This window comes from Hesperophylax consimilis, chromosome 13, assembly GCF_061612785.1.
Source record: "Hesperophylax consimilis isolate HC1 chromosome 13, BYU_Hcon_1.0, whole genome shotgun sequence".
In the NCBI taxonomy this organism is placed as follows: Eukaryota; Metazoa; Arthropoda; class Insecta; order Trichoptera; family Limnephilidae; genus Hesperophylax; species Hesperophylax consimilis.
Genome location: NC_142848.1, coordinates 23,523,641 through 23,549,335, shown reverse-complemented (window position 1 = coordinate 23,549,335; position 25,695 = coordinate 23,523,641). Strand labels below are relative to the sequence as shown.

General features: G+C 35.0%; 3 protein-coding genes across 6 annotated transcripts in view; 1 reads left to right on the top strand and 2 right to left on the bottom strand.

Moving 5' to 3' along the window:
• Positions 1-3,219, top strand: part of tor (tyrosine protein kinase receptor torso) — an 88,535-nt gene extending 85,316 nt beyond the window's left edge. The window contains exons 15-16 of the mRNA XM_089639132.1: positions 1,241-1,423; positions 2,789-3,219. Of these exons, the coding sequence (XP_089495258.1) occupies positions 1,241-1,423; positions 2,789-3,191 (586 nt within the window). The 3' untranslated portion in view covers positions 3,192-3,219. The remainder of the gene's footprint in view (positions 1-1,240; positions 1,424-2,788) is intronic.
• A 5,185-nt stretch (positions 3,220-8,404) lies between these two features.
• ND-15 (NADH dehydrogenase (ubiquinone) 15 kDa subunit) lies at positions 8,405-12,640 on the bottom strand. Its single transcript, XM_089638600.1, has 3 exons — positions 12,537-12,640; positions 9,522-9,753; positions 8,405-8,617 (listed from the first exon to the last, which is right to left on the bottom strand). Exons 2-3 carry the CDS (start codon positions 9,744-9,746, stop codon positions 8,528-8,530), a joined length of 315 nt encoding a protein of 104 aa, XP_089494726.1. The 5' UTR covers positions 9,747-9,753; positions 12,537-12,640; the 3' UTR covers positions 8,405-8,527.
• A 6,515-nt stretch (positions 12,641-19,155) lies between these two features.
• The window catches only part of RanBPM (Ran-binding protein M), a 136,500-nt gene continuing 129,960 nt past the window's right edge, over positions 19,156-25,695 (bottom strand). For all 4 annotated transcript variants that reach the window (XM_089638888.1, XM_089638890.1, XM_089638889.1 and 1 more), the window contains one exon: positions 19,156-25,495. In XM_089638888.1, coding sequence (XP_089495014.1) covers positions 25,362-25,495 — 134 coding nt within the window. In that variant the 3' untranslated portion in view covers positions 19,156-25,361. The remainder of the gene's footprint in view (positions 25,496-25,695) is intronic.

The following is a 25,695-nucleotide window of genomic DNA, read 5'->3' as shown; positions in this document are numbered from 1 at the left end:
CTACTCATACGAAGTGGTCGATCAATTCACCTACCTGGGCTCCAGCCTGACAGAGAACAATGAGGATCCATCAGAAATCAGAAGAAGAATCACAGCAGCCAACAAAACATACTTCTCTTTGGTGCCAGTGTTTAAGTCACGTAGTGTCCACAGAAAAACCAAAATAACCATATATAAGACCATTGTAAGAACTGTATTGGCATATGGATGTGAGGCGCTGACACTGACAGTAAAGATGGCTGAAATGCTGGATACTTTTGAAAGAAAGGTGCTGAGAAGAATATGTGGACCGGTGAAAGAGGACGAACAGTGGCGTATCCGGCACAATAGAGAATTGTACGATATATATAAGGCCCCTAGCATCTCTGCACACATGAGACTCCTCAGGCTGAGATGGGCTGGTCATGTACAGAGAATGCCGGATACACGCGTCCCAAAAAGAATTCTGACTGGTCACCCAGGTGGAAAGAGAAAAGTGGGAAGACCCAGACTGAGGTGGGAAGATGAGGTAAGAGGGGATGCAGCACAGCTTCTCCAGGTGACAAACTGGAAGTCAGCCGCTGAGGACAGGAGGAGTTGGAGGCGACTGTTGCAGGAGGCCAAAGCTCGATATGGGCTGTAGCGCCATCGAAGAAGAAGAAGGACTTCACATTGGGGATTGTTATGTAAAATATCATACAATGAAAAACTTCAAATAATCAATAGTTGTGTCCATTTTATATCTTACATACCTGTTTTACTAAAACAACAACAAAAAAGTTTTTTTATTTTTATAAATTTTTGTATTTCAATTCAAATGATTTTTTTTTCTTAAAAAATTATTCGATTTGGCAGTATGCTCATACCGAGAATCTTTCGAGTGCAAAGAGTTAAAGTCCTGTTAACATGGTTTCGCAATGGAGGAAAAAGAGAAAAATTTAAAAAAATTTACAACAACAGTTGTACTTTTTTCACTTACTAGCTTGGCTCGCACTTACTGAGTGGAGAGCGAGTGAAGTGCCGAGTTGAGTATGCAGGTGAAAAGGGTACATATTTGACCGATTCATTGGGCCTTGCTTCTATCCGATGTCTCTCTTGAACCACTCGCCCGCTACTAGGCCAAGTACTGACTGTACTGGTCACATCAGCCAAGCACTCGACCGAATGCACTGTATCAGCCGAGCGCACTCGTCAGGTGTAATTCAGGCATAAGTAACTAGTGCTTTTTCTAATCTTATTGTTTGCAACTATTTGTCTACAGGTACGACCTGATGCTGAACTGTTGGCAGATGCGGCCAAAGGACCGTCCGGGATTCTCCGAGATCCGCCTGCAGTTGGACAAGCTGCTAGACGGAATGTGCTCTGATGAGTACCTTAGCCTGGACATCATAGAACACAAACAAAATAACCAAGCTAGAATCATAGCCAGCGACCAATTGTCAAAGTATGTTTCAGCTACTTATGTAAAAAACAATTATTACCAACAATACTATGGTTCTCGATCTTTTACAAGTAGTGATGCTGGTTAATAATCCATTTTTTAAAAACAAACTTATCTTGCAATATTAGTTCCTACTTAGTTTATAGTAAATAAAATACTGAATTTAGTTGTGTTAACTGTTGTTCCTACAAATAATTTCCAAACTCTCACTAAGTTAATCTTAAGTGAAAGATCAGGCATTCGGTTTCATACAACATTTTTCATTGTAGATTAAGTCCGTCATCTCACGGGTCGGTAAGCAATCGACATAAACCAAATTCTGTAAGACCCTGCGCAGAAAAGTTCCACACTGAACTGCGCTGCAGATCCGTTACCTTACTATAGCAAACTTAATTTTGTGCGCAAGGTCTTACAGCATTCGATTTATGTCGATTGCTTACCGAGCCGTGGGACGACGTGCTAAATTAGCGGAATGCTTCCGTTTAATAGACAACAAAATAGCTTCAAAGTGAAACTTTTCAGGGTTTAGTAAAAATAAAATTAACACTTTTGCTTTATACAGTGAAACCCACTAATTAATGAGGTTCCCCCACAAGAAATTTAATCTTCAAGTTTTATTTTTAGGTCATTTGAAAATTTTCTTTTAAAAAATGGCCCAATTTATCCCACGTGAGATGTTTTCATTTGGTCCCTTGAAAAACTTACACTGACATCGCAAACTCTGTTGACAGATTAAGTTAGCGAGGTTAGTTCTATTAAACAGATTAACTTAGGTGTGCCGATTGGCGTAATTTCAATGATGTTATATTTCAAACAATGATGTTATTCATTTGGATGTGGCTTAAGCCAAATTATAGCTAAATGATTGCCAAGTTTGATTTGAAAAAACGGCTCTGAGATCGCTAATAAAAGTTTTGTTCTTCTGTAAATACAACTAAACGTTTACATGTAACTAATGGACTGAAAATACTACCGTACTTATTAATGTAAGTTAAACAATGTAAATAAACTATACCAATAAACAAAATAAAAAGCAACTTGCATTTCCTTTTCAATGTTGTGTTGTCTGAAACATAAAATAATTACATTTTATGTAACAAGCGCAAGCTAGTACAACTAGCCTGTTGACCTTTTATAAGAAAACAAAGTAAGTAATAGGTGCTTGTTGCTTTCTATTTTTATTCTTGTTAAATATTTACAAAAGTTTAAAAGTATATTTTGGTACACAAATCGCTTCGTGACGATATTAAATAGTAATACATTTAATAAACCTCAAATTATAATGCATTATAAAAGCACACATTTGTACGTCTGTCCAAAGTTAAATAAATTGAACACATGAATAATCAAAGCTAATTTATTTTACAGAGGTAGCGAAAACAACCAGAATGAACAAACAACTGATTCGGAGAGGTACGTTCGGCCAATCACAATAGGAAGGAAACCAGCGATATTGCCAGTACAACCGAACCACTACATCAGCCAGCCTTCCTCGGGAAACTATCCTTACTCTCCCGGGACCATCGTCTCCCACCGCTCCCTCTCCGCCAGCATCCGACACCCGAGCTTCAACAAACTAAGCAAGCAAACCATGAACATCAGTGATAGTTCATTCATATCGATGGACCAGGACAAAGTGTACACGGAGAACAGAATACAAAACGAACAACTGCATAATGCCATCAACACCATCAGCAGAAATAACAGTCTGGGCTGCAGGACACCGCAACACCTCAAAGCCTGTGCCGTCACGCAATTTGCTGGACATTGAATTCATCATTTAATTAATATTATCGTAATGTCACAGAGCTTACTAGTACAACTTTTGATAAATTATTATTATTACATAAACTAATGCTTTCAACGAAAACTATTATATCTTTGTACCAAATTAGGATAGTAGTAAAAAGTTTAGAAGAATGGAAAACCTTTCGATTTTTGTACAAAAATTCATCTTTTTGTTAGTGTATTAATTTTATCTGTGGGTCTGTCATGGGTCTGTTTTTTTGTTACAATAAAAATATTTGTTAATTATTAATTAAGGCTTAAGTGTAATTAGATAATATTCATAGTGCGTAAAACATTCCTAATTATTAATGAAAATTTGAATCCACAACACCGAATGCAAAATCATAATTTTGAATAAGTGCGTGTAATGTGATGTTAGGTTTACAAAACGTTTATTTTTAATTGAATATCTATTTTTATTATAAAACTGTAATGAATCTGCAGTAGAAACTGTTGTATCGATTAATATTATGATTCTACATTTTTCTCTCCCTCTTATAGCATGTTACTTATAATACCATCCAGATACAAAAATCATAACCACTTATAACCCCACTTCACATATATTCCTCCTTAACTCTATTATTGTTTATGTCATTTTAAAAATAGAACAAAGTCAAACATTTGGAAAAATTTTATAAGAACGTAGGTAGGTACCTTTTGTCATGGGTACATAATAATATCATCAAACAGTTTTATTAATTTTGGAGGGGTGACCAGAAATGATGTGCCCCATCTCTATTTTTTTTTTTTTAATATTCCTGATGAAATAAAGAATTAGTTATGGAAGTCAACATGACTTTTTTGAATTTTCAATATTTGTAGTACCAAATAAACGTTTCTGGTGGTCAGGGTATGCCTTATTAGTTTTTGTAGATGCCTGCTTAACTCTTAAAAAAAACATTTATTTATTAATCTGCTTTAGTTACTATTGCAATGTTTTTGCAAAATACACGGTGTCCGGAAACAAGTTGGTACCAGTGGGAAACTGGAGAACCTATATCACACAGAAAAAACAAGCGATAGCTGATTTTTAAAGATGATCAAAAAAATTCCAACTTCAGACTCGATTTATTCAAATCAAGAAAAGTTATACCGCAAAATCCACTCCAAATGTGATGCAGATTCACCAGTTTTCTGCTTTTACCAATAGATTCCAGTCACCATGTGCATTATTATTTTTTGCAATTTACACAGATGAACTGGATGATTATAATGCCTAATTAAATAATGTAGGAATTAATAAATGTTTTGTAATGGAATTTTTGCCAAGTCAAGGAATTGTGATGTTATTTATCATTAAATTTTACAAATTAACCAAAGGGGTGCATCTTTTCGCACAAGTGTAGGAACAAAAATTCCTGATGTACAGAGAATAATAGTAATAAAGAAGTGGGATTTGGAAAGGGTAAAATGAGTTATGTGATAAAAAGGGAAATGTTGTCAATAAGCTCATCTACATATTATTTGAGTCATGGACGGCTATCCCCGTACGCGGATGTCGCATTCGTGATCCAGTTTCACTGAAACACATAAATTATGTTCGTATTGCAAAGGTTAAGTAGTTTTTTTATAATTCAGCTGGCTCGTGTTGCCAGTATGTAGGAATTAATTATTGTCTATGTGAAGTTTGTAAATATTTATCTAATTTTTATTTAAAATAATGTATTATTTTGTTTGGAATTCGACTATATAATTTTACCTCAAAGGGTGTTTGTTCCTTACTGAATACAGATTTATTTGTTTCAATGTAACATTTAAATGTAGACTAGGGGGTTACCAATTTTCTCTGTACTTAAATATCCTATTATTAATAAATTGATGTCAACATTTGCAATGTTCACAATATTTGTGTATTATTACCCACAAAATCAAATAAATTATAATAATTATATAATGAATTATTAGTCGATTTAGCCCTACATATTACACTATAATTTCTCTTGTATGTTGTCTTATTAAATTGACGATTTTTAATGAAATTACTATCTAGAAGATGATGGTGGCACTATTTTATAAAACGGAACCATTAAAATACCGTGAATACTGGTTTGAAAATATATTCAAAGAGCCACTTGCATAAAAAAAATAATTCGGTTCAGGAAGGATTTCCAACACACTCTTTTACGTTTTGTTTTTTTTTAATCTTTTTAAATAAATTTTCCTATGTTTATAATAAATATAATATTATTCATGCAAGAGGCTCATTTACAAAGTATTTAACATTTGTTAATATTGCAACAGAAAAAAAAACAGTATATATATTTTTAATATGTAAACAAGACTGAAGTATATAAAAAATAATAAATAGATCTGCATAGATTGACCAGACATGTTTGTGATGTTTTCAATGAAAATAATATGATAATGTTGTCTCACTAAGGAAAAGCAGCAATTATTTCATTAACAACAAAGCCATTTGGCACAAACAAGGCTCAGGATTTTTCTTGTACATATAAGCAGAGCTGCCAATACAAACAAAGTTTATAGGTTGTTAATTCCTCTGTGGGCCACTGGCACAGAAAAGTTTTGTAGATTTCTTACTAGTAGTTACCCAGCTTTGGGCCATGGCCATGGCCGGCCATGTACAACTATTTTGTCAATTCACTTATTGCCCGTCATGTACAACTATTTTGTCAATTTACTTATTGCCCGTCATGTACAACTATTTTGTCAATTTACTTATTACCCATCATGTACAACTATTTTGTCAATTTACTTATTGCCTGCCATATACAACTATTTTGTCAATTTACTTATTGCCCGTCATGTACAACTATTTTGTCAATTTACTTATTGCCTGCCATATACAACTATTTTGTCAATTTACTTATTACCCATCATGTACAACTATTTTGTCAATTTACTTATTGCCTGCCATATACAACTATTTTGTCAATTTACTTATTGCCCGTCATGTACAACTATTTTGTCAATTTACTTATTGCCTGCCATATACAACTATTTTGTCAATTTACTTATTACCCATCATGTATAGCTATTTTGTCAATTTACTTATTACCCATCATGTACAACTATTTTGTCAATTCACTTATTGCCCGTCATGTACAACTATTTTGTCAATTTACTTATTGCCTGCCATATACAACTATTTTGTCAATTTACTTATTGCCTGCCATATACAACTATTTTGTAAATTTACTTATTGCCCGTCATGTACAACTATTTTGTCAATTTACTTATTGCCTGCCATATGCAACTATTTTGTCAATTCACTTATTGCCCGTCATGTACAACTATTTTGTCAATTTACTTATTACCGGCCATGTACAACTATTTTGTCAATTTACTTATTGCCCGTCATGTACAACTATTTTGTCAATTCACTTATTGCCCGCCATATACAACTATTTTGTCAATTCACTTATTGCCCGCCATATACAACTATTTTGTCAATTTACTTGTTGCCCGCCATGTACAACTATTTTGTAATTTACTTATTGAAAAGTGCAGAACAAAAATAGGAATAAGGAACTCCAGTACTTTTTTATTATTTTTTATAAATAATTACCTTAAATACCATTATATAAAATACCATTACCTTAAATACCTATTATCTTAAATACCATTATATATTTTTATTGTTAAGAATTAATTTAATAGTCTCCCCAAGACACAATTATATTCATAAGTTGAACCACTTTTAATATTGAAGAACGCTAGGTAAAATGTCAGCATCTCTACACTACTTTTATTGTATTCTGCCAAAGTGCAAAAATACTTCCCTGACAGCGTCAACATCTGTTAACAATTTATCGGTGTTCCAAAACCTGCATTACTAGGAAGAAAACGTTGTGACGCCATCAAACCAACCAATAAGAAAAATGCTCATTTTCAGTTAGTACTTGGTCAACTTTTAATACCAGTACAATAGTTTAGGTGACTAATAAATGTTTGCTACAGATTTAACCTATATTATACTTGTAAGTTTGATTACACTTTGGTGTTTTAGCTGTATATTTTCTTTTAAAATAATTATAGTTTCAAGAATTTTTCCTTTGAACACACAATGATAGTATCATACATATTATGTAAGAATTACCATAGAAATATTATTTTTTTTAACCTGATGAATGCCGGGGCATAAAACAGAAAAATATTAGTGGAACCTAACGTTTTATTTAACCCAAACGATGGTGATTTTGTTTTCACACATTTTTCGTAACATTAAGGTCAAAATCGCATCGCAAATTATTCCAATAAAAATCATATTAGAATGTTTGAATGTTCTCCAGAGACCCATCGGCGTTCCACAGGTTAATGCCACTCAACTAACCTCAAAATTTCATTTAAAAAATAATACACCTATAACTATCAAATTTTCAAAAATATGAATTATTATAGACGCCTAAATGATTTTTCAATTCCATCAACACTGTGGACACAACAACAATGAAATCTTTTAAATACAAAACCAGAATAAAATGTGATTCTTGACTCGTGATATCAGAATCTACAGATTTAGTCGAGCCAACCAAACAGCGTTTCCAATGTGACAGTCAGTGACTTGAGTGACAGTGCCAATGACGATTTATAAAATCTACTCATAAATAATATACAGGAAGTTAAAGAAACATACTTGACTTTCTTTAACCAGTGATTCCTAATAATAATTTGGAGTAAAATTTTTATAGAATTTTCGGTCTCCGGTGACTTTTTCATGTCTTTTTATATTTTTAGTTGAAAAAAAAAAACATCTATGTCACCGGAGACCAAAATTTTATTTCCATATTTTACTCCAGATAATACCAGGAATCACTGGTTAAGTAAGTCAAGTAATGTCCCTGAACACCCTGTATAATAAAGTGTATATTTTTAAAGTGTTTGTTGATGTACATAAATATATTTTTCCCTGGAGTTTCGTTATTGAGTACATTTATTATCGGACAGTTAAATGAATATTTGAAAGCTCCGTGGTTCATGATGTGATTTAAAAAGAGTTGCTTTTCATAATGTCAAAGCTCACCATTCATCTACAATGTAAAACACAGGAAATTCTTCACCGAAGACCTTCCCAATTTACACCTAATGTCTGTTTTATGGTATGTAATTATTTGTCTTTGAACTTAGTAGGACAAAATACTTGTACCCTTTTACGGTATGGATACATTTCTTTAATAAATGTAATATGTATTGATATGACAACAATTTTACCCAATAAAAGAGAGTGAAAAATATTGTTTAGTTAATTTATTTATGTACATTCTGCAGAATTCAATAACAATAAGGAGGTTTGAGAAAAACTAATATAACAAGATCAAGAATAATTGTTTTAAATTATTATATGCTACATCCTTATTAATACGCATCCGGGAGCGGGTTCACGTATTTGTTATCTCCGGTAAGTTTTCCCTCCTTGATTTGTTTTGCACGCTCAGCTTTCATAGCCTGAAATAAATAGTTATTTAAAATACATTGTTAATCATTCAATTAGGCTGGACATTTTGAAAGAATGACAGTGGAAGCGACCCAAAGGCAGATTAAGGTGGATAGACTGTGTGGAGGAGGATTGGAGCAGGATCAGAAAGGCTGGGGACCGGAGGCGAATAGCGAGGGGCGGCAGCCAATGGAGAATGTTTGATATTTATAATGAATGAGTTTGCTGTCCATATATATGTATATTCAAAAAAGTTATGTTAGGTACATCATTAACAAAAAAAATTGTTACAATGTAATTATAATTTTATATAATATATAAGAGGTACCCCCATAATTAGGCTGAGCTTGTACGCCGTATTGGGGGGGTGTTATTATAGTATTATTGTTATTAGTTTATTTAAAAGTTAGAGTATTAATTTTACACTTTCTACTTAAAACCACTCTAGCGATGGAGATTTCGGGGTATTAGATTTTCGGCCATTCGATGTAATTAATATCATACCTCCAAATATTAATATGGAAATATATGAACAGTTACTGCGGTTTAAAGCTAATGAATCCACCTAGATTTCACCGACTGACACATATTTTAATTTATAAAAATCACCTTCCTAAATATGGGTAGCCATCGCTCGAGAGGTTAATAATAATAATTGAATTACCCCATTGTGTTGTTACGATTTAAGATTTCTATTATTTTAAATGGTGCAGTTTTATTTACAATATTATCTTTGTAAATTTGTGATGTTACATGATCCACCATGTTATTGACTTCCAAGTTAATGCCTTAGTTTTCGGGCATTGAATTCTTTAAACAGAAATTCCGATGAATATGGTTTACGTAGAATTGTTTTTAATATTAATTTTTGTGCTATGCAAAGCGGTTGTGTGTGTTTTATATAAATGAACTCACATGGAATCTTTTGAGCTGCTTGTCCTTCCTCTCACACTCGGTGAGGTCCTCGAGCAGGTCGCGGCACTTGTTCTTTCCGCGTCCGATGCCGTATGCCTCCAGGCAATCGGTGGCACGCAGCTCAAACATCTTGCACTCGCTGTACACCTGGTGGTTGAGGGAGCCGCCCACCACATCCGAAAACGGAGTGCGCAGGAAAGGCGCCGTGTAACTGTGCGACGTCATTGTGGCTCTAAAAAATTACAATTACATAATATTATTTCATTACAGATATGGTACGTGTGGGATTGCACTAACCTCACCACATTCTGGAATAAAATTATTATTAAATACTAAGCTTGGAGTGTTATCAAATTCACGATCAGCACCATTCAGCCAAAGATTCCTGTCAAACACAGATTATCTACACATTTCAGCTTTTGATCAAATTGTGATCAGCTAACTAGCAGAATAGCTTGAAGGTTAAATTAAAAATGGCGCTGATCGTTGATTTGATGGTCATAAGAAGTGATGGAGTTTGAAATGCCTTAACCTAACTAAAGTTATGCTTTGTTTACATCAATTCAAAGCGTGATAGTAGTTCCTTCCTTCAAAGAAAACAACTGTAGCGACACACTACTTCTAATACTGACAGTATTTGTGACAAGGCACCGGTTTTCCACAGCTTCTAGAACGGTCGGGACCGCTCCACTAAGACGTGCGCACATACTAACGCCTCGTTTGCCGCTGGCTACTCAGCCTAGTCTAGTCCTCAAATAGTCAGTCAACCTCACCGTGCTTTGGGAACGGAGACACTCGCGTCGCCGGCTGGGCACCAACCCATCACTGCGACCATACTCCGGAATTCACCACTGTTTATCCCCCCCATCCACGGTGTCGAGTCATGATCTTCACCACCAGCGGACCACAACACCTCTGAGCAGAGACCCAAATCCTGACGTGATGTGACCTAGCTAACGTAATGCATATACCAATACCGTCTACGTAATAAACACAGTGATACATAACTTTCTTCTGTTTCTTTATCTACCGTTACCCACACATCAAAGTGATCACAATCCTTGTATGTGAATAGGACACAGAGTTACGGCTTAAATAAACTACATTAATAAAAGCACAGATATTCTGCTGTATGATCTGATCTGCGGTCATAGTTGAGGCGTGTACACAATTTAAGTGTATTGAAACTATGAATTTAATCCCCAAATACAACAGGAACCTTTTCACATCTTGCTTTCCTATGAAAACCTTTAAAGTTGCTTGCCTAGCTCAGAAACCGTTCTCGCTAATGGCAGTAAATAACATGTGTTAAAACAAATACAAGAGGGTACACAACGGCTAATGTGAGCACGTTTTGGATAAAGATAAAGAGAATCAATTCACATATTGAAAAGAAACACTCGTATTCATCATGGAATAAGGACCTTTAGTCATTGCGCTGCATGCTTTTCAAAAAAAAAAACATTGACAAAATAAACAAAAAAACAAACCACTCAAATATTTAACGAAAACAACAATTTAAGTCGGGGATTTAAGTAAACATTTACAAAACAGGTTTTTAGTGTGTTAGTTTGGGTTATATTTATAAATTTATTTTCTAACCTTCTAACTTAACTTTCATTGAGAAAAAAATGGAACTTTAGAGAATCTTTTAGCATCTCCCACCACATAAACAGTTTTCTTGTTGTAATAAGTTGAAACCAAATGCTATTTGTGTTTTTTTTTGCGTACTACAAGAAGAGATAAGGGTAAGTTTACCTAATTTAATTGAATTATTGTAAATGGCTGTCATCCCATACAACGAAAGCGAATTTTCATTTTACTTAATTGAAAATTAGAATTTCCCAAATGCAGATAGTTGCCTTTTACAGTAATTATGATGAATAAAGGGGTTTTATTTTATACATTCGTAGTAAGGGTGGCCATCGATCTCGAATAATTACCCGGTAAATTTTGGATAGGGCCTGACACGCTTATTACGAATAATTTTTAGAAAAAAACTTTATATTCGCCTTAATTACTATAAAATAACACTTTTTGCATTTCGGGCGGCGGAAAATTATGAATTTAAATTTTCAATTGCGTTAACCAAAATTCACTTCGCGAATCGATGCAGCGGCAATCAGCTGCCATTAGGTACGTCACTGTTATGTTGGTATCACTGATGCAAACAAGAGCTAAATACGACCGTTGCTATCTTCAATATGGTTTGTGATACAAAGGAAAGTGCCCCTTAATAACGCCTGCTCGCGTCAAGGCAAGAAAAACATCCCAGTTTTCAACTAGTTTACCGGCTACGCTAGGTTTGTGTAACATGGTTTGTGATACAAATCAATGTATCAGGGATACCAACATAACAGTGACGTACCTAATGGCAGCTGATTGCCGCTGCATCGATTCGCGAAGTGAATTTTGGTTAACGCAATTGAAAATTTAAATTCATAATTTTCCGCCGCCCGAAATGCAAAAAGTGTTCTTTTATAGTAATTAAGGCGAATATAAAGTTTTTTTCTAAAAAATATTCGTAATAAGCGTGTCAGGCCCTATCCAAAAATTACCAATTACCCTAATTTTGTAATGCATACATTACTGGTAATATTAGAAAAACCGATTCAAATATCTATATTGTTATATGTTGTTTTACGCCTGCGGTTGACGACTATGAAGTCGTTATCAAGATGCATACTGCATGCCATACCCGTTCAAAAAATCGTCGATATTAACATATTATTACAATGAATTAAATTTCTCATCAGGTCGGATATTTATGAGGAACGTCTGTAAAATAGGGTAATGGAAGTAATTCTTTGCTAAGGCCGACCATCAGAACTATTCGCAATGGAAATATCACGCTTTGGTGATGTTTTTTCGTTACGTAAACGTCAAAACTTAACCACTAACATTGATAAATGCTGTTGATACCCGTTAATCTTGGTTAGAAACGTTCTTAAAATAATTTTGCAAGGAACAGAGTCTTAGCTATATAATTCAATGGAAAATATAGCAAATACTCACTAATTTGTCACACTTCAACTCGCAAATTAAAAGCTGTCAAAACTAATTTTTTTCAATTTTTGGGAATGGAATGACAGCTAGCTCCAAAGACAAAGACAATTATTTGCTAATTCGCAGATCCATAGACGAAATACTTCTTTTGACAGAAACTTTTTCATGCTTATTGGCAACACCTCCATTTCTGCGTTTCGCGGCGCCAAATTAAAAAAAAATCGTATTAGATAAATTAAATAATAATTGACGAATTTGCTTAAAACGTATAATATATTAAGCTGCCACTGCTGCTAAACGAAAACGCCGTATTATCGAATTATTATAGATGACGAAGGTTTATCCTTAGTAGATAGACATATGTGCTCGTGGATTTTTCTGTAGGCTTTGTCAGATATATATTTCCGTAGTACATTATTTTAATGTCTAAGGGCGACTTGCACCAACTATCGCAAATTTTATCTTAAATTGTATTTAACTAAACGTATTTAAGACCCTAAATACATTTAACTTAAATGCGTTTAGTTGCGTCCTGCACCACGCAGTTCGGTGGCAATTTTAGTTAAACGTGTTTAACGCGTCGGTAAAACAGTTACCGCGTGGTTACCGCCATTAACGCGTAAATAAAACAGCTACGATGTTTCATTTTACTTGAAGTGTCAAAATATTTTGTGATTGTGTGTGTGGTTTAATAGTGTGTTCATTTATTTTGAAGAAAAAGTTAAAGCAAATAGACATAATGATGAAATAAGACAAAAAGAGCTTCTGTTGTTGGAATTAAAAATAAAACAATTATCCGAGTAATTTTGTTTTTTATTTCTTTTACATATTATATTGTTTTAAAGTATTATAAGAATGCTGTAGGTATGATTAGAAGTTTACAACCTTGCAAAGTACTCCTCGATAAGGAGTGTTAGCTTCAAGTTACGAGCACCTCGCTGATGTTTTTATTGGTGTTGAATTTTAACTGAGGTTTAATTTCTTGCACTATGATGTCGTTTTTTTACAGAGACGAAATCTTCTTTGAAACTTCTTGGCACTGAGTGTTTCAAATAAATTTGTTCTTGTGTTTACTTCTCTGACTATAAACGGTCTACTTATAAACTCTATAATTTCTTCATCATCGTCAGAATACAAATCCCAAATGTTCATTGTGAATACAAATTAAAATGATATAGATTTTAACCACAATCAAAAATCTAAGGGATAACCTAAACAATTTTTGACAGTACTGCTTTATGAGTCGGGCTAAACGCGTTTAACTCGGTTAAACAGCCCATTTTGGGTATTTAACTTTGACAGTTCTTTAAACGCATTTAACGACTTAAATTTTGTGGTGCAAGACGCCAAGTCGACTTAAATCAAATAATGTGTTTAAAATTATATTTAAATCAAATTTAACTTATGGTGCAAGCCGCCCTAAGGTTTAGCCAGCGTTAGCAATTTAAGCGCCTGAAAATATTTTTGCGACTTGATTACAAAACATCGTCTTTTCTCTACATTCCATAAATATAATATACTTTTATTATATATATATATATATATATAAAACCTTCCGCAAGAATTTCTCTAATTGATAGTGAAAACCCTATCAAAATCTATTGCGTAGTTTAGAAGAGCTAAGGGCACAAACAGACAGACGTGGATACCGACTATATTTTATACTATTTAGAGATAAACATTTGGAAAACGTAAGAAGACAAATGAAAGATGTTGTGAGGTCACAGCGTGTAGTGAGTCAGTGTAGATAATGTTGCGATATGCCAGTGCTCGAAGCAGATGTAGACGTGATCGGTGGCAGATTCTGCAGGCTAAAGATAGACTGATTTAGTCGGCAGCGAATCCTCTAGGTCGATGGTCAACACCATATGAAGCGGAGATGAATGATGGTGGAGTGGTCGTTGACCGTACTTGTGATGTTCAACCCTGGTGAAGACTATGGGATTGAAGTAAAAGCCAAAGCTACGATGAACCTGGTCGGCAAATGCGAGTGGTGGGTTCAAAACCGCACTAGTGATGCCGGGCTCACTCGTTAGATACCTGCGGCTGGATGCGGGATCGGCTCGCGGGGCTCGTAGGATGTGCACAGGGCGCAGGTGCGGGGGCGGCGGCTGAACAGCTGCCCAGTTCAGTTAGCGGCGAGTGCTTGAATGGGACTAACCAGCTGAGTGCTAAAGGGTGGTTACTGACTCGGTAGCGGCTTTATATAGGGCACACACATTGGAGATTATTCCGGCAGTCGCGAGGAGGTATTATATGTACTGCGTGCTGCTTTGAAAGGTCTTGAGCGTTCAACGTCCTATGTATTATTCTTGTAGCTACCGCTACATACTTGATTTAATGGGGTTAATCTTAACTAGGTACTTAATTAATTCTTAAACATTATTTCTTTATGCTTAATTATAATGGGATTGTACTAGATCTATGAAAAGTCTTGTCACTAACGACGGTGGTAATCAGGTTGAAAAATTGTGTAGGCATTTCCCTTTTGTGCGTTGTTTGCACTTTCACACTCACTAATAGTTCACAAAGGTTCACTGGCGCGGCGTTGAGCAGGGGTCAGAGATTGTAGCTTCCTTGCCGGAAGGCTCGCGGTACAACTTCATAACTGGTGTGGGGCTGAAGAGCTTCCTGGCTGTCGGCTACTGACTGCTGGCTGCAGGGTCAGTTTTGAGTCTCCCAAGGAGGCCTAAGTAGTTTCACTGTCGTAGGGTAAATTTTATTGTCCCCTATTGTGTGGTTTTGACATTCCCAGTATTTTTAGTCTATTAAGGAGCCTTGGGTCGTGTTGCTGAGTAGGATCCTCTGTTTAACTGCTGACCTTAAATAAATGTACCTATCCTAACTTTATAATTTTACTAAGGGGTTCTCCTCAGTTCTGAGGGTATAAACAATCCTTGTGTTTTACTCCATCAAAAACAATTTAATTTGATGGCCCTATTTTAATCAACCTTCTTGGAAAAATTATTTTTACTTTTCCACCCTTTTAACCTTTTAAATGCGTATCGTCGATATTTCGACGATTTTCACTTCTTTAGTGCGCGTTGAAAGTTCGGCGTGCGGGGTAGTGCGTGTGGTGTGCGTTATTTTTTAATAATCGTTTATTTCAATTACAAAAACAGTGAATTGCGAGCCGTGATTTCACAGCAAAAATACGTTCAACAAGAATACGTAGGATTGTAATAATTTTTTCCCTGATTTTTTTAAAACACAAAATTTTAGTATATACAGTGAAACCTCTATCTATTGGTTTTAAAGGGACCTATTGAAATAAACGATGAATGCGGGAAAACAATGAATGCGGGATTAAGAGGACAAAACACAAGGAGATACGATCCAGTAAAGATACCTTCCTCCAATCTGCATAACCGTTGGTAGATTAAAATTATAAGAAGAAAATAAGTTTTAGATGTAAATAAATGTATTTATTTAAAAAAATACAAAGCTAAACAGAACCAAAATTTGTTTAAAGTTTATTGCATTGTAAATACATAATCTTTCATGGACATTTGTTTTTTTACTGTTTTATTTCCGCATGTCAATAGTATATTTTCAACTTTGCAAATGATATTTTTTTCGGCATCAGATATTGAGTGTGCGTAGTAGAAAGTTTTCAATCTTTCAAAGAGTGTGCATGCTTCTGAAAATGAAGGTACAGGCAGCGGCTCCTCTTCATCAATATCGACCTCTTCTGTTGTCTCCGTCAATCTTGCGTCACACAAGCTTTCGATAGTTTCTATCCCACACGTTGGAATATTGTCGTCGAAAGTAACAAAATTGTTAAAATTTGTTTGAGTATCTAATCTAAGCCAATCATCTTCAGAAACCTCAACGTGTTCTAGTTGTTCATCTAAAGATTCTGACACTCTATTGTAACCGCATTTGTTGAAACAGTTTACAACTGTTGTCTGTTTGACCTGACGCCAAGCAGTCAATGTGAAATGCAACGCTTGTAGAATGTCAATCTTTAAAGTTGCCTTATTTACTGAAGTTCCCGAATCCATCAAACACACAGCCTTCTGCACAAGTTGTTTCCGATAAAATCCTTTGAAACATTTGATAATTCCCATATCTAATGGTTGCAAAACGCTCGTACAGTTTGCAGGATAAAAAATAACTTCTTTTGCAGGATAAAAAAAAATTCTTCAAAAATGTCGTCTCAGTTGGGTGCGCTGCACAGTTGTCTATGAAGAATAAAATGTTTCGTTGCTTTACGCGCATTTCCGCATCGAGGTCCCTTAAAAACAAATTAAAAATGTTTGTGGTCATCCATGCCTTTTTGTTCGCGTAATATTTTACTGGTAAAGTTTTTGTGTTTTTAAAACACCTAGGCTTTAACGATTTGCCAATAACGAGTGGTTCGCGCATGTCACTTCCATCACTGTTAACGCAAAATAACACAGAGATCCTCTCTTTCGACCCCTTACCACCGTGGCAGGACTCGCCCTTTATCGTGAGTGTGCCGTCGGGCAGACAATTATAAAAGAGTCCTGTTTCATCAGCATTGTAAATATTCCGAGGCTCGTAATTTTCCAACAGTTTTGGAAGCTCATTTATCCATAGCGAAGTTCTTTCCAGATCTACGGATGCGGACTCTCCTGCGAGCTTCTTGTACACAAGACCATGGCGATCTTTAAAACGACTTATCCACCCGTTCGATGCTGCAAAATCGTTAATGCCGAGTCTCTCCGCAATTTGTTTTGCCTTTTCTCGAACAATGCTCCCATCAATCGGAATGTTAACGGCACGAGATTGTTGGTACCAAGAGAAGAGAATTTTCTCCAGTTCGCTAAACTTTGATTCTTTACTGGTTTTTCTAGTTTTCGAAGATTTTCCGCACTTTTGAATTTGCTCCCGAATTTCGTTTTTTTTTCAAGAAAATAGAATTTAACGTGGATGCCGCGATTCCTAAACGCTTGGCTATATCGACGCGTTTTTCAGCGGGGTTTTTTTCCACCTCTTCGATAATTTTCAATCTTTCTTGAAGAGTACGTACTTTTTTTATCGAACGGCTCATTTCGAAGATGGTTTGAAGGCTCAAAAAGGATAACTGCACACACTCCACTAAGTTCGGGTAATTAGCGACAACTGACGACAACTAGCGACTGACGGCGGCGACAAACTGTTATTCTTTCTCTTTCTCTATGAAAAGTTTCGCGCATCGTAACGAGTGCCGTCTGGCGCCGTTTCAACACAGACAAAATATGTCAAATACGCGACGTAATTCCTACGATGAATGCGGGAAAATGGTGGACATAGAAACGATCGATGCGATCTATTTTTGTATGAAATGAATTCGGACTAGAAGAAATAAATGATACATCCGGGAAAACGATTATTCGAGGAACGATAGATAGAGGTTTCACTGTATTATGAAAAAAGGCCCAGTACACAAATGGTAAAATTTTAATTGGCTTGAATTAATTAATTATTAAGATTGATTTAGTCCACAATGTCAAAATACATTCCTCCCTCCTGACAGCTTCATATAATTTTATTCGATTAATTTATTCACTAAAAATAATATACACATAGTACGATTGCAACAAGATACAGAATAGTAAATACTCTCAGCACCTTGGTGAAAGATCATCATTCAGAATCAAAACATTGCTTGAAATGACTTTACTCGTGTTTGGTCACCAAATCTGAATAGCCAGGCACTTCCCCACCTTCCCTTTTCCAATCCCCTTCCTATCATCACTACTATCAGCCTCACAACATTGCAACTCATGACTTTTAGGTGTATTTTGAGTTTTAATATTTAAAAAATGGCATTATTGATGTTGTAGCCGAAAACATTTTTTTTTTTTAAATTCGGTTTTTGTATGAAGATTTTTAGGAAATCGGTGTAGTGCATGCCAAACTGAAATTCCTGAAAATCTTCATACAAAAATCAGAATTTAAAAAAAAAATTAAAAATAAATCTTTCTGTATCAATAATGTCAATTTTTTTAAACTTTGCACTCTATCACACTCAAAAGTCACGGAACCGCCACTGCAACATACTCCCTAATTGAGGATGCCATAGTCTCACTGGCTACACAGTTGGGAGTCTTGTGCCGTCTCACATAAAAAAATTGTAAATTTCTACTTCTAAAACTCATAGTTCTTTTGCCATTTCAAGACTTTTTCAGGTTCTTCATCCAAATTGATAATTTATATTTTAGAAAATTAATATTCTTGGGAAATAATATATTCTTATTCTTCTTAAATAGGTTCCTCATGGCTGAAGATCGTGACCCCCACTCCAATTTCCACTGTGGACAAGGTTCCACCATTCCTCGTGGTTCTGCGCTGCGTGGAGAACTTGATCACTCCAGCGCATTGGTGTGCTTCCTCTGCTGACTATGTGATTATCCAATTAAGAGTTCTACGTTGTAGGCAAACAGTTGAAAGCCTATTGTGGATGCCTGGCTCTCCAAGAATCGACACATTTGGGCGTCTGGCTTTCCATGGAATCGTGAACTATACTCTGGCGACATCAAAGTCGCTTGCCAGCTCAGAAGCTCAACCACTACCCTCTGGAGAATACAACAAGACTGACTGACCTAAAGAATAATTCTTTTCCAATTCATGTGGAATAAAGGGGAAAACTGGAAAGATCATTGTAAATAATGTGCACGGCTAAAATTACGCGTTTATTTATTTTGTATCAAACATGGAGCCAGTTTTGGAACAAAACTAATACAAATAAAAACTATTCCACGATACATGGTAGTACAAAACACAACACTTTAAAGATAAAAACATTTCTCTCTTAAATTTTTAATGATTATAATTAAACAAATTAAAGAATACATAAGTATAATATTCTCTATCATATTAATATGGTAAAACAATAAAAATATAACTTCCCTATAATTCCCCACTGGACTTGCCCTGCAGTTACAGAGTTGCACGATAAGCCCGCTACAGAAGTCAGCGATACCTGTGATACATGCGTATTATAATCCATCAATCCGAGGTGAACCGATGCCTACACAACGACAAACCGCTACATATACAATAGCATTATCTGAAGGTACCTCAATAAAATTGATTGAATATCTATTATTTTACTTTAATAAATATATTCACCATTTTTTAACATTAAATCCACTGGCTATTAAACTTTCCAACATTCCTAAGTAATTAACCCATATTCCAACCTTATAAGCTAACATGCAAGGGCCTCCCACGGTCAATCGTCCGTCCACGGGAGTCATCAAACCAGGACAGACCTAAATAACTATCATATCCTCCATATATTATATATGTAGTATGCAACGTGAATTCTTAATAGTGCAAACAAACCTATTTACAAAACACCTTCAAAGTTCATTTATCAAATCATTATTAAAATTTGGTTTTCAAAAAAAGAAATAAAAATAACGGTAAAGTCGTGATTGGCTGAGAACAAAACGGTTTTATTTATACATTGCCTCTAACCTAAATCCAGTTTAGTTTTTGCAATAATTTCTTAATGTAGTTTAAATTATTCCGACGGATTTGGTCGGTTGAGCGACTCGTTGTAAATACGTCAGAGTGGGGGAATTGTTACGCACACAATATTACATTCACATTTGACACTTCAGGCACGAGTTTGTCTCATCACCAGCGCATATAGACTTAGCTGAATATTCACAAGTGGTAGCGGTACATTTATTGACAAATCCATATTATTTATATTATTTGATTATACACCAAGCTGATACACCCCTGTTTTATAACAGGCAAACATACTAAATGGATACACATTACTTGGTTATATTAATTATAGTCGTTAACTTGTATTTTCATTGCTTAATCTATTTTTTTTCTTATGAAAAGTATATGTGTCTAAAACTTGGTATGATTAGAATATATTGAATAATCTCTGAAGTTCATTATCCATGCACATTAGTTCTTTTAAACACATTAAATAGGTATTAGTTGATTTCTGCTTTAAATAAATTACTGCAAAAAAGGACAATAATTATTGATAAAAAAAAAGTTTTGGAAAGATTTTCCAAAAATGATATTGTTGATAATATGGCTAGAATGTCTCAGTTTTGTGAAATTCTATATCATCATTGAAAATTAAAAATAACCTGGAAATAAATTAAGTAAGCCAACATCTTCCTATATAAATGTCTAGACCAGTGGTTTTCAAAGTGGGGGTCGCGTAATGGCCGGCGCAGGGTCGTGAGACATCAATAAATAAAATTAAATAAATATATTACAAGCAAAATTTGTTATGATTTTACGGAAGAAGTAGGTCACTAACAGAAATAAAAATTGTACCAAAGTAATACAAATAAATGCAATGAACCTTGGTTCTGCTTTCGAGAGACAGAAAAGGTCCAGAAAAAAAGTGCACAATGCATAAAAATGCTGGGGTGAAAAAATTTTGTTACTAAGCCTGTCGTCCCGCATCTCGATAAGAAATCGACATAAACCGAATGCTGCAAGACCCCGCGCAGAAAATTAAGTTCGAAAAGTAAGGTAACAGTTTCTGTGGTCTGCACATGGTCTTACAGCATTAGGTTTATGTCGATTGCTTTCCGACGGGGGTCGTGCCTTTAAAATGTTTGAAAACCGCTAGTCTAGACAATGGCGGCGCCTCTAGTGGTAGATGTAATAGGCACCTTGATTTATTCATTGGATTTTGTTTTGTATTTCTTTTTCTGAATATGTATTATGTGGCTGACATCTTGGCTGCCAGTGTCTGAGCATTTATGTAGAAAGGCTTTGGGCACCTATTGAAATGTTCAGAAGGATTATTCCTCTTCTCTTCTGACAGCAGATTAATCACAGTTTTATCTTTGAACAAAATAAAGCATATTATTAAACCGGCATGTTCGTGCACAATTCAAATACAGATTTGAACCATTTACAGCAACTAAAACAGAAATTAATATTAAAAAAAACTTTATTTTAAAACTAATAATATAAAATAATTACAAATCAAAAATTATCTAAATCAACATTGAACTGTTGTAACAGAAATTGGCAAAGTTGTTAAGATATGTCCAACGTACACATAGGCGTTTATGTAATATTTTTAATGTTAACTCTATTATTTTAACGTGTGTAACAATACAATTTATAATTTAAGCCATGAGAATCTGCCAAATAGAGTAGAGGCTACTTAGCTCAAATGACGCAAATCGTAATGTTTACAAGTACAAAAATAATTCTTTATTTTAGTATCTTATACTACGGTGAAACATGAGTGAAAACAAAGTAGACATTGTGGATTTATTGAGAAATACAGAGATTTGACTTGGCTTCAGCTACATATTATCTAAAAATTCAAGTAAGAAATTGATGCAAGTCATAATTTAAAAAGATACACCTCCTTCATAGAATGAATACCTCAACGACATAGTACACACATGTATTAAGTGCGATTTTATGTAAACACAATTCACACATCTCATAACCAACCACTAGAGCGATGGATACCCAAATTTGGGTAGCTGTGATTTTTATGAATTCCTTTTTAATTGCCCGCAATAGCAAATATGTTTAGTCGCTAGCATTGATTAAGCTTTTATCGAATACCAAAAGTTGTCACTATGAATTTTTAAATGTATGTAAGGTAGAGCCTTGATAATCCTAACTAATGAAAAACAACACCTGTTCGGACCTGCGAAGCATTCGGACCCGCGAAGTGTTCGGACCCGCGAAGCGTTCGGACTATGGTGTGTTAAATAGAAAAAATTAAATGAAAAAGCTGTTTGCTTAGGGAAATTATATTTAATGAACTTCTAAATCACAAAATGTGTTTACTTGTCATAAACCAATCTATTTTAGTCCGACAGGTTACATTCATTAATCAAGAAAAAGCTTTATCCCTCAATTTACGCGGCAACAATGCACTATGATTAGAGTTTTATGTTTTCGTTTTGGCGTAGGACCCATGCTTATAACCTAAAAGCGTGGACACGGCGCAAGAACTCTTACGGAACTACATAAATACATAGCGTTAGCAGCCTCTCAGGAGAGGGATCGTATGCCAGTTTGGATTACAGCGACATTCAGATTAGCCTTAGTGCGATTATTGAGGCTCTTATGTAAAAATAATTACAAAAATCGGTTTCCTAAAAATTGAATGTCTGTTTACTTCATGTGCATTTTTTAAATTTCTATGACTGTTAACATTTCCAGTAGACCATAGATTATTTCTGTATGTTTATGTTCAATACTGCCCCAAATAAGTACAAGTTAGGGTAGATTTCAGTAACTAATATGGGATACATGGTGACATATAGGTGGATTAGTTGGCTTTAAAACATAGTTAGCAGTTTATATGTATTAATATTCGGAGGTATGATTTTTGGAAAAAGCTCGGAAATCTTTATCGCTCGAGTGGTTGTGGTGATTTAATTATAAAATAAACGTACCGTGCAATGTTTACATTACCTAACATACCTAGAATACATTGATATTAATTATGCTGTATTAATCCTCAAATTAAGTAAGAATAAATTACCCATCGCACTCAATACATTTGTGCGCTGTGTCAACAACATTAGAATACCACAGATTAGATCAAATGGATAAGTTATGTAATTCTATTGAGTCATTGGATTAACGAAATTGTACCAAACAATACCAAATCTCACAAAGTACTAACATGATACATATATGGAAAGATAAATCACTTTGGCCCTCTATTTTAATTTAGCAATGCGAAGAAAGGCGGTGTAGCTGTTTAATTTAACTCAGATACCAAATGTTGACACTATTCTAGAAGCCATAGTGAAGTAATTAAAACCCACAATATACATATTACTAAAACACACAATGCCTAGTCTTCACACTCCTCCATCGTGTATTATATAAGGCAAATTTCAATACATTAATATTACTGAATTCTATGTAAAATAACAAGTAATCCTTTGTATATAAAGTTTAATTTTACAATGCATTTTTACATTGATTTTTATTCAAAAGCCGAGGGACCTATCAACCTAATTTACTGATTCAATAAAAGGAGCTCTTGATTTAAAATTGATTTTTTAAATTTATAAATCACAACAAGTCATGGATTGTCACAGTTTTCTCCATGAATTTTGGTATTTTTATATCAAGCTCAGAAGGCAGAATTTATCTGATAAGATAATTAAATTAAACTGATTTATTTTTAAATTTCCTTTTACCCTAAAACCTACTGAAAATATTTCGAGTTGAGTTTATAATGTAAGAATTGGTGTTAATTATGCAAAAATTGATCCCGTGAAAATAACTGTCAACTAAATTTCTACCACAGTAGAAAGACTTTTAAAATTTAAGAGAGAATTAATAAAATTCATGAAACATAACTATGTTTAATGTCGCAAGACACTATAATTTATAATATCCTGATATTTAAATGATGTTACAAAAATAAATGGCAGTTATTTGTGAGATGTCTTAAACAAAGTTCATATTATATTTTAACCCTCCATTTGGCACCAACACTTTTGAATAACAACATACTAAATCAGATATTAATCAAATAACGGATTAAATCATGTTAAAAGTCGAACAGTAAGCAGCCGAGAGTCTGTCAAATCAATAGAAAGATCTGGATAATATTTAAGTGACGATAACACGACAGCCGGTGAGTACGAGCAACGATACAACGACTATAGATATAAGATCGTAACGGCAGATCGTTATTGCTTTGTAGAAAGAGATTGCACAATTATCCGGACATTTGAAATTGGAACAAGCGAAACAATTAATATACAGCGGTGTTATTATACATCAGTTATATAAAACCTTGTTAGATTTAATGGGGAGTCGTACGCGAAATGTTGCCAACGCACATCATAATGTGTGGAACAGATTATGCTGCGCGTTGGAATGTGGTAATGGTACAAGCCACAGAAACTCCTTATTCTTATATATGTGACAGATGAACTGCTAATGCTGAGGTAAAAGAACAGATTTGGGCTCTCCGCTATTTGTACCAAGAACCAGCTTGTCTTTTCCTTAAGTAACTCCCAAGTGGCATAAGAAAAGAGTTGTGAACTCTACAGTACCATGGAGTCATCTGTGTCACAGGAAATAGCTCACACTTATATGAAAGAAGAAACCATTTCATTATGATGTGAGCAGTTTCTTTCTGGACTATGTAACAGAAGATGTTGCCATTCGTTGCACAAGAAACAGTTTCTTCTGGAATATATAACAGAAGATGATGCGATTTGTGGCACAATAAACAGATTAATTCTACTTAATGTGACAGCACTGTAACTTCTGCATGTGTTACAGAATACAGTGTTGTTTGCGGCACAAGAAACAGATTTTACTAGAACTGTGCGACAGGAGATGTGACATAAGAAATAGTTTAGTTATCAACTGAGGCAGATAAGGTTGTTGACGCCATACATATCAGTCTGGTTCTCGACTATAATATGACAGATGGTACGAGTTCTGAACTGTGCAACAGAGAACCTATAATATGACAGATGATACGGGTTCTGAGCTGTGCAACAGAGAACCTATAATATGACAGATGGTTCAGGTTTTGAGCTGTGCAACAGAAACCCTATAATATGACAGATCGTACGGGTTCTGAAAGTGCAACAGAGAACCCGTTGGATTCTGGTGAGAAAATATGTCACACAGTCTAAAATTTTACTGTTTCTCACGTAACGGACAACACCTTCTACCACAAGTTGGGCTATGAGACATCAGCAGCATAAGAGAGTGAGTCGCCGGCTTGTTTAAGAGGCAGACACGACGAATCACATAGCCAAAAATCAAACGAAACAGATAAGGTCATCTGGTGTAAGTACGGTTCTCGGCTATGAGACATGAGTGGCATAAGAGTGTGTCGCCGGCTTGTTTGGTTTTTTAGAAAGCGGATGCGACGAGTCAGTGGCGCAGTAGGTCGTGCAGGTCGGCGAAGGCGCAGGCACCGAGGCCGCGTGCCGCCATAAGTGAGAGCAGCTCGGTGGCGTGGGCAGCGCACGCCTCTAGGGGAGCACGCCGCGGAAGCTTCTGCGATTCTGGAACAGTTTGAACAATTCATTAATTTTACCGTCACTGAAACTAATTTCAGACTCGTGAAAAAAAGTAAGTATTTATAAAAAAAAAAAATTTCTTCAAGATCATTCAATTTTGAAAATATTCAAAGCAAATTCAAGTTCTAGAGTTCATTGAACCGGAGTCACAGACACAGAGACACAACCGAAATTAGTACTTTTAT

Coding starts and splice junctions, on each gene's coding strand:
- ND-15 (XM_089638600.1), bottom strand. CDS start 9,746: ATGACGTCGCACAGTTACACGGCGCCTTTCCTGCGCACTCCGTTTTCG. Junction 8,618..9,521: donor AGCAGCTCAAAAGATTCCAT/GTGAGTTCATTT, acceptor TATTTATTTCAG/GCTATGAAAGCTGAGCGTGC.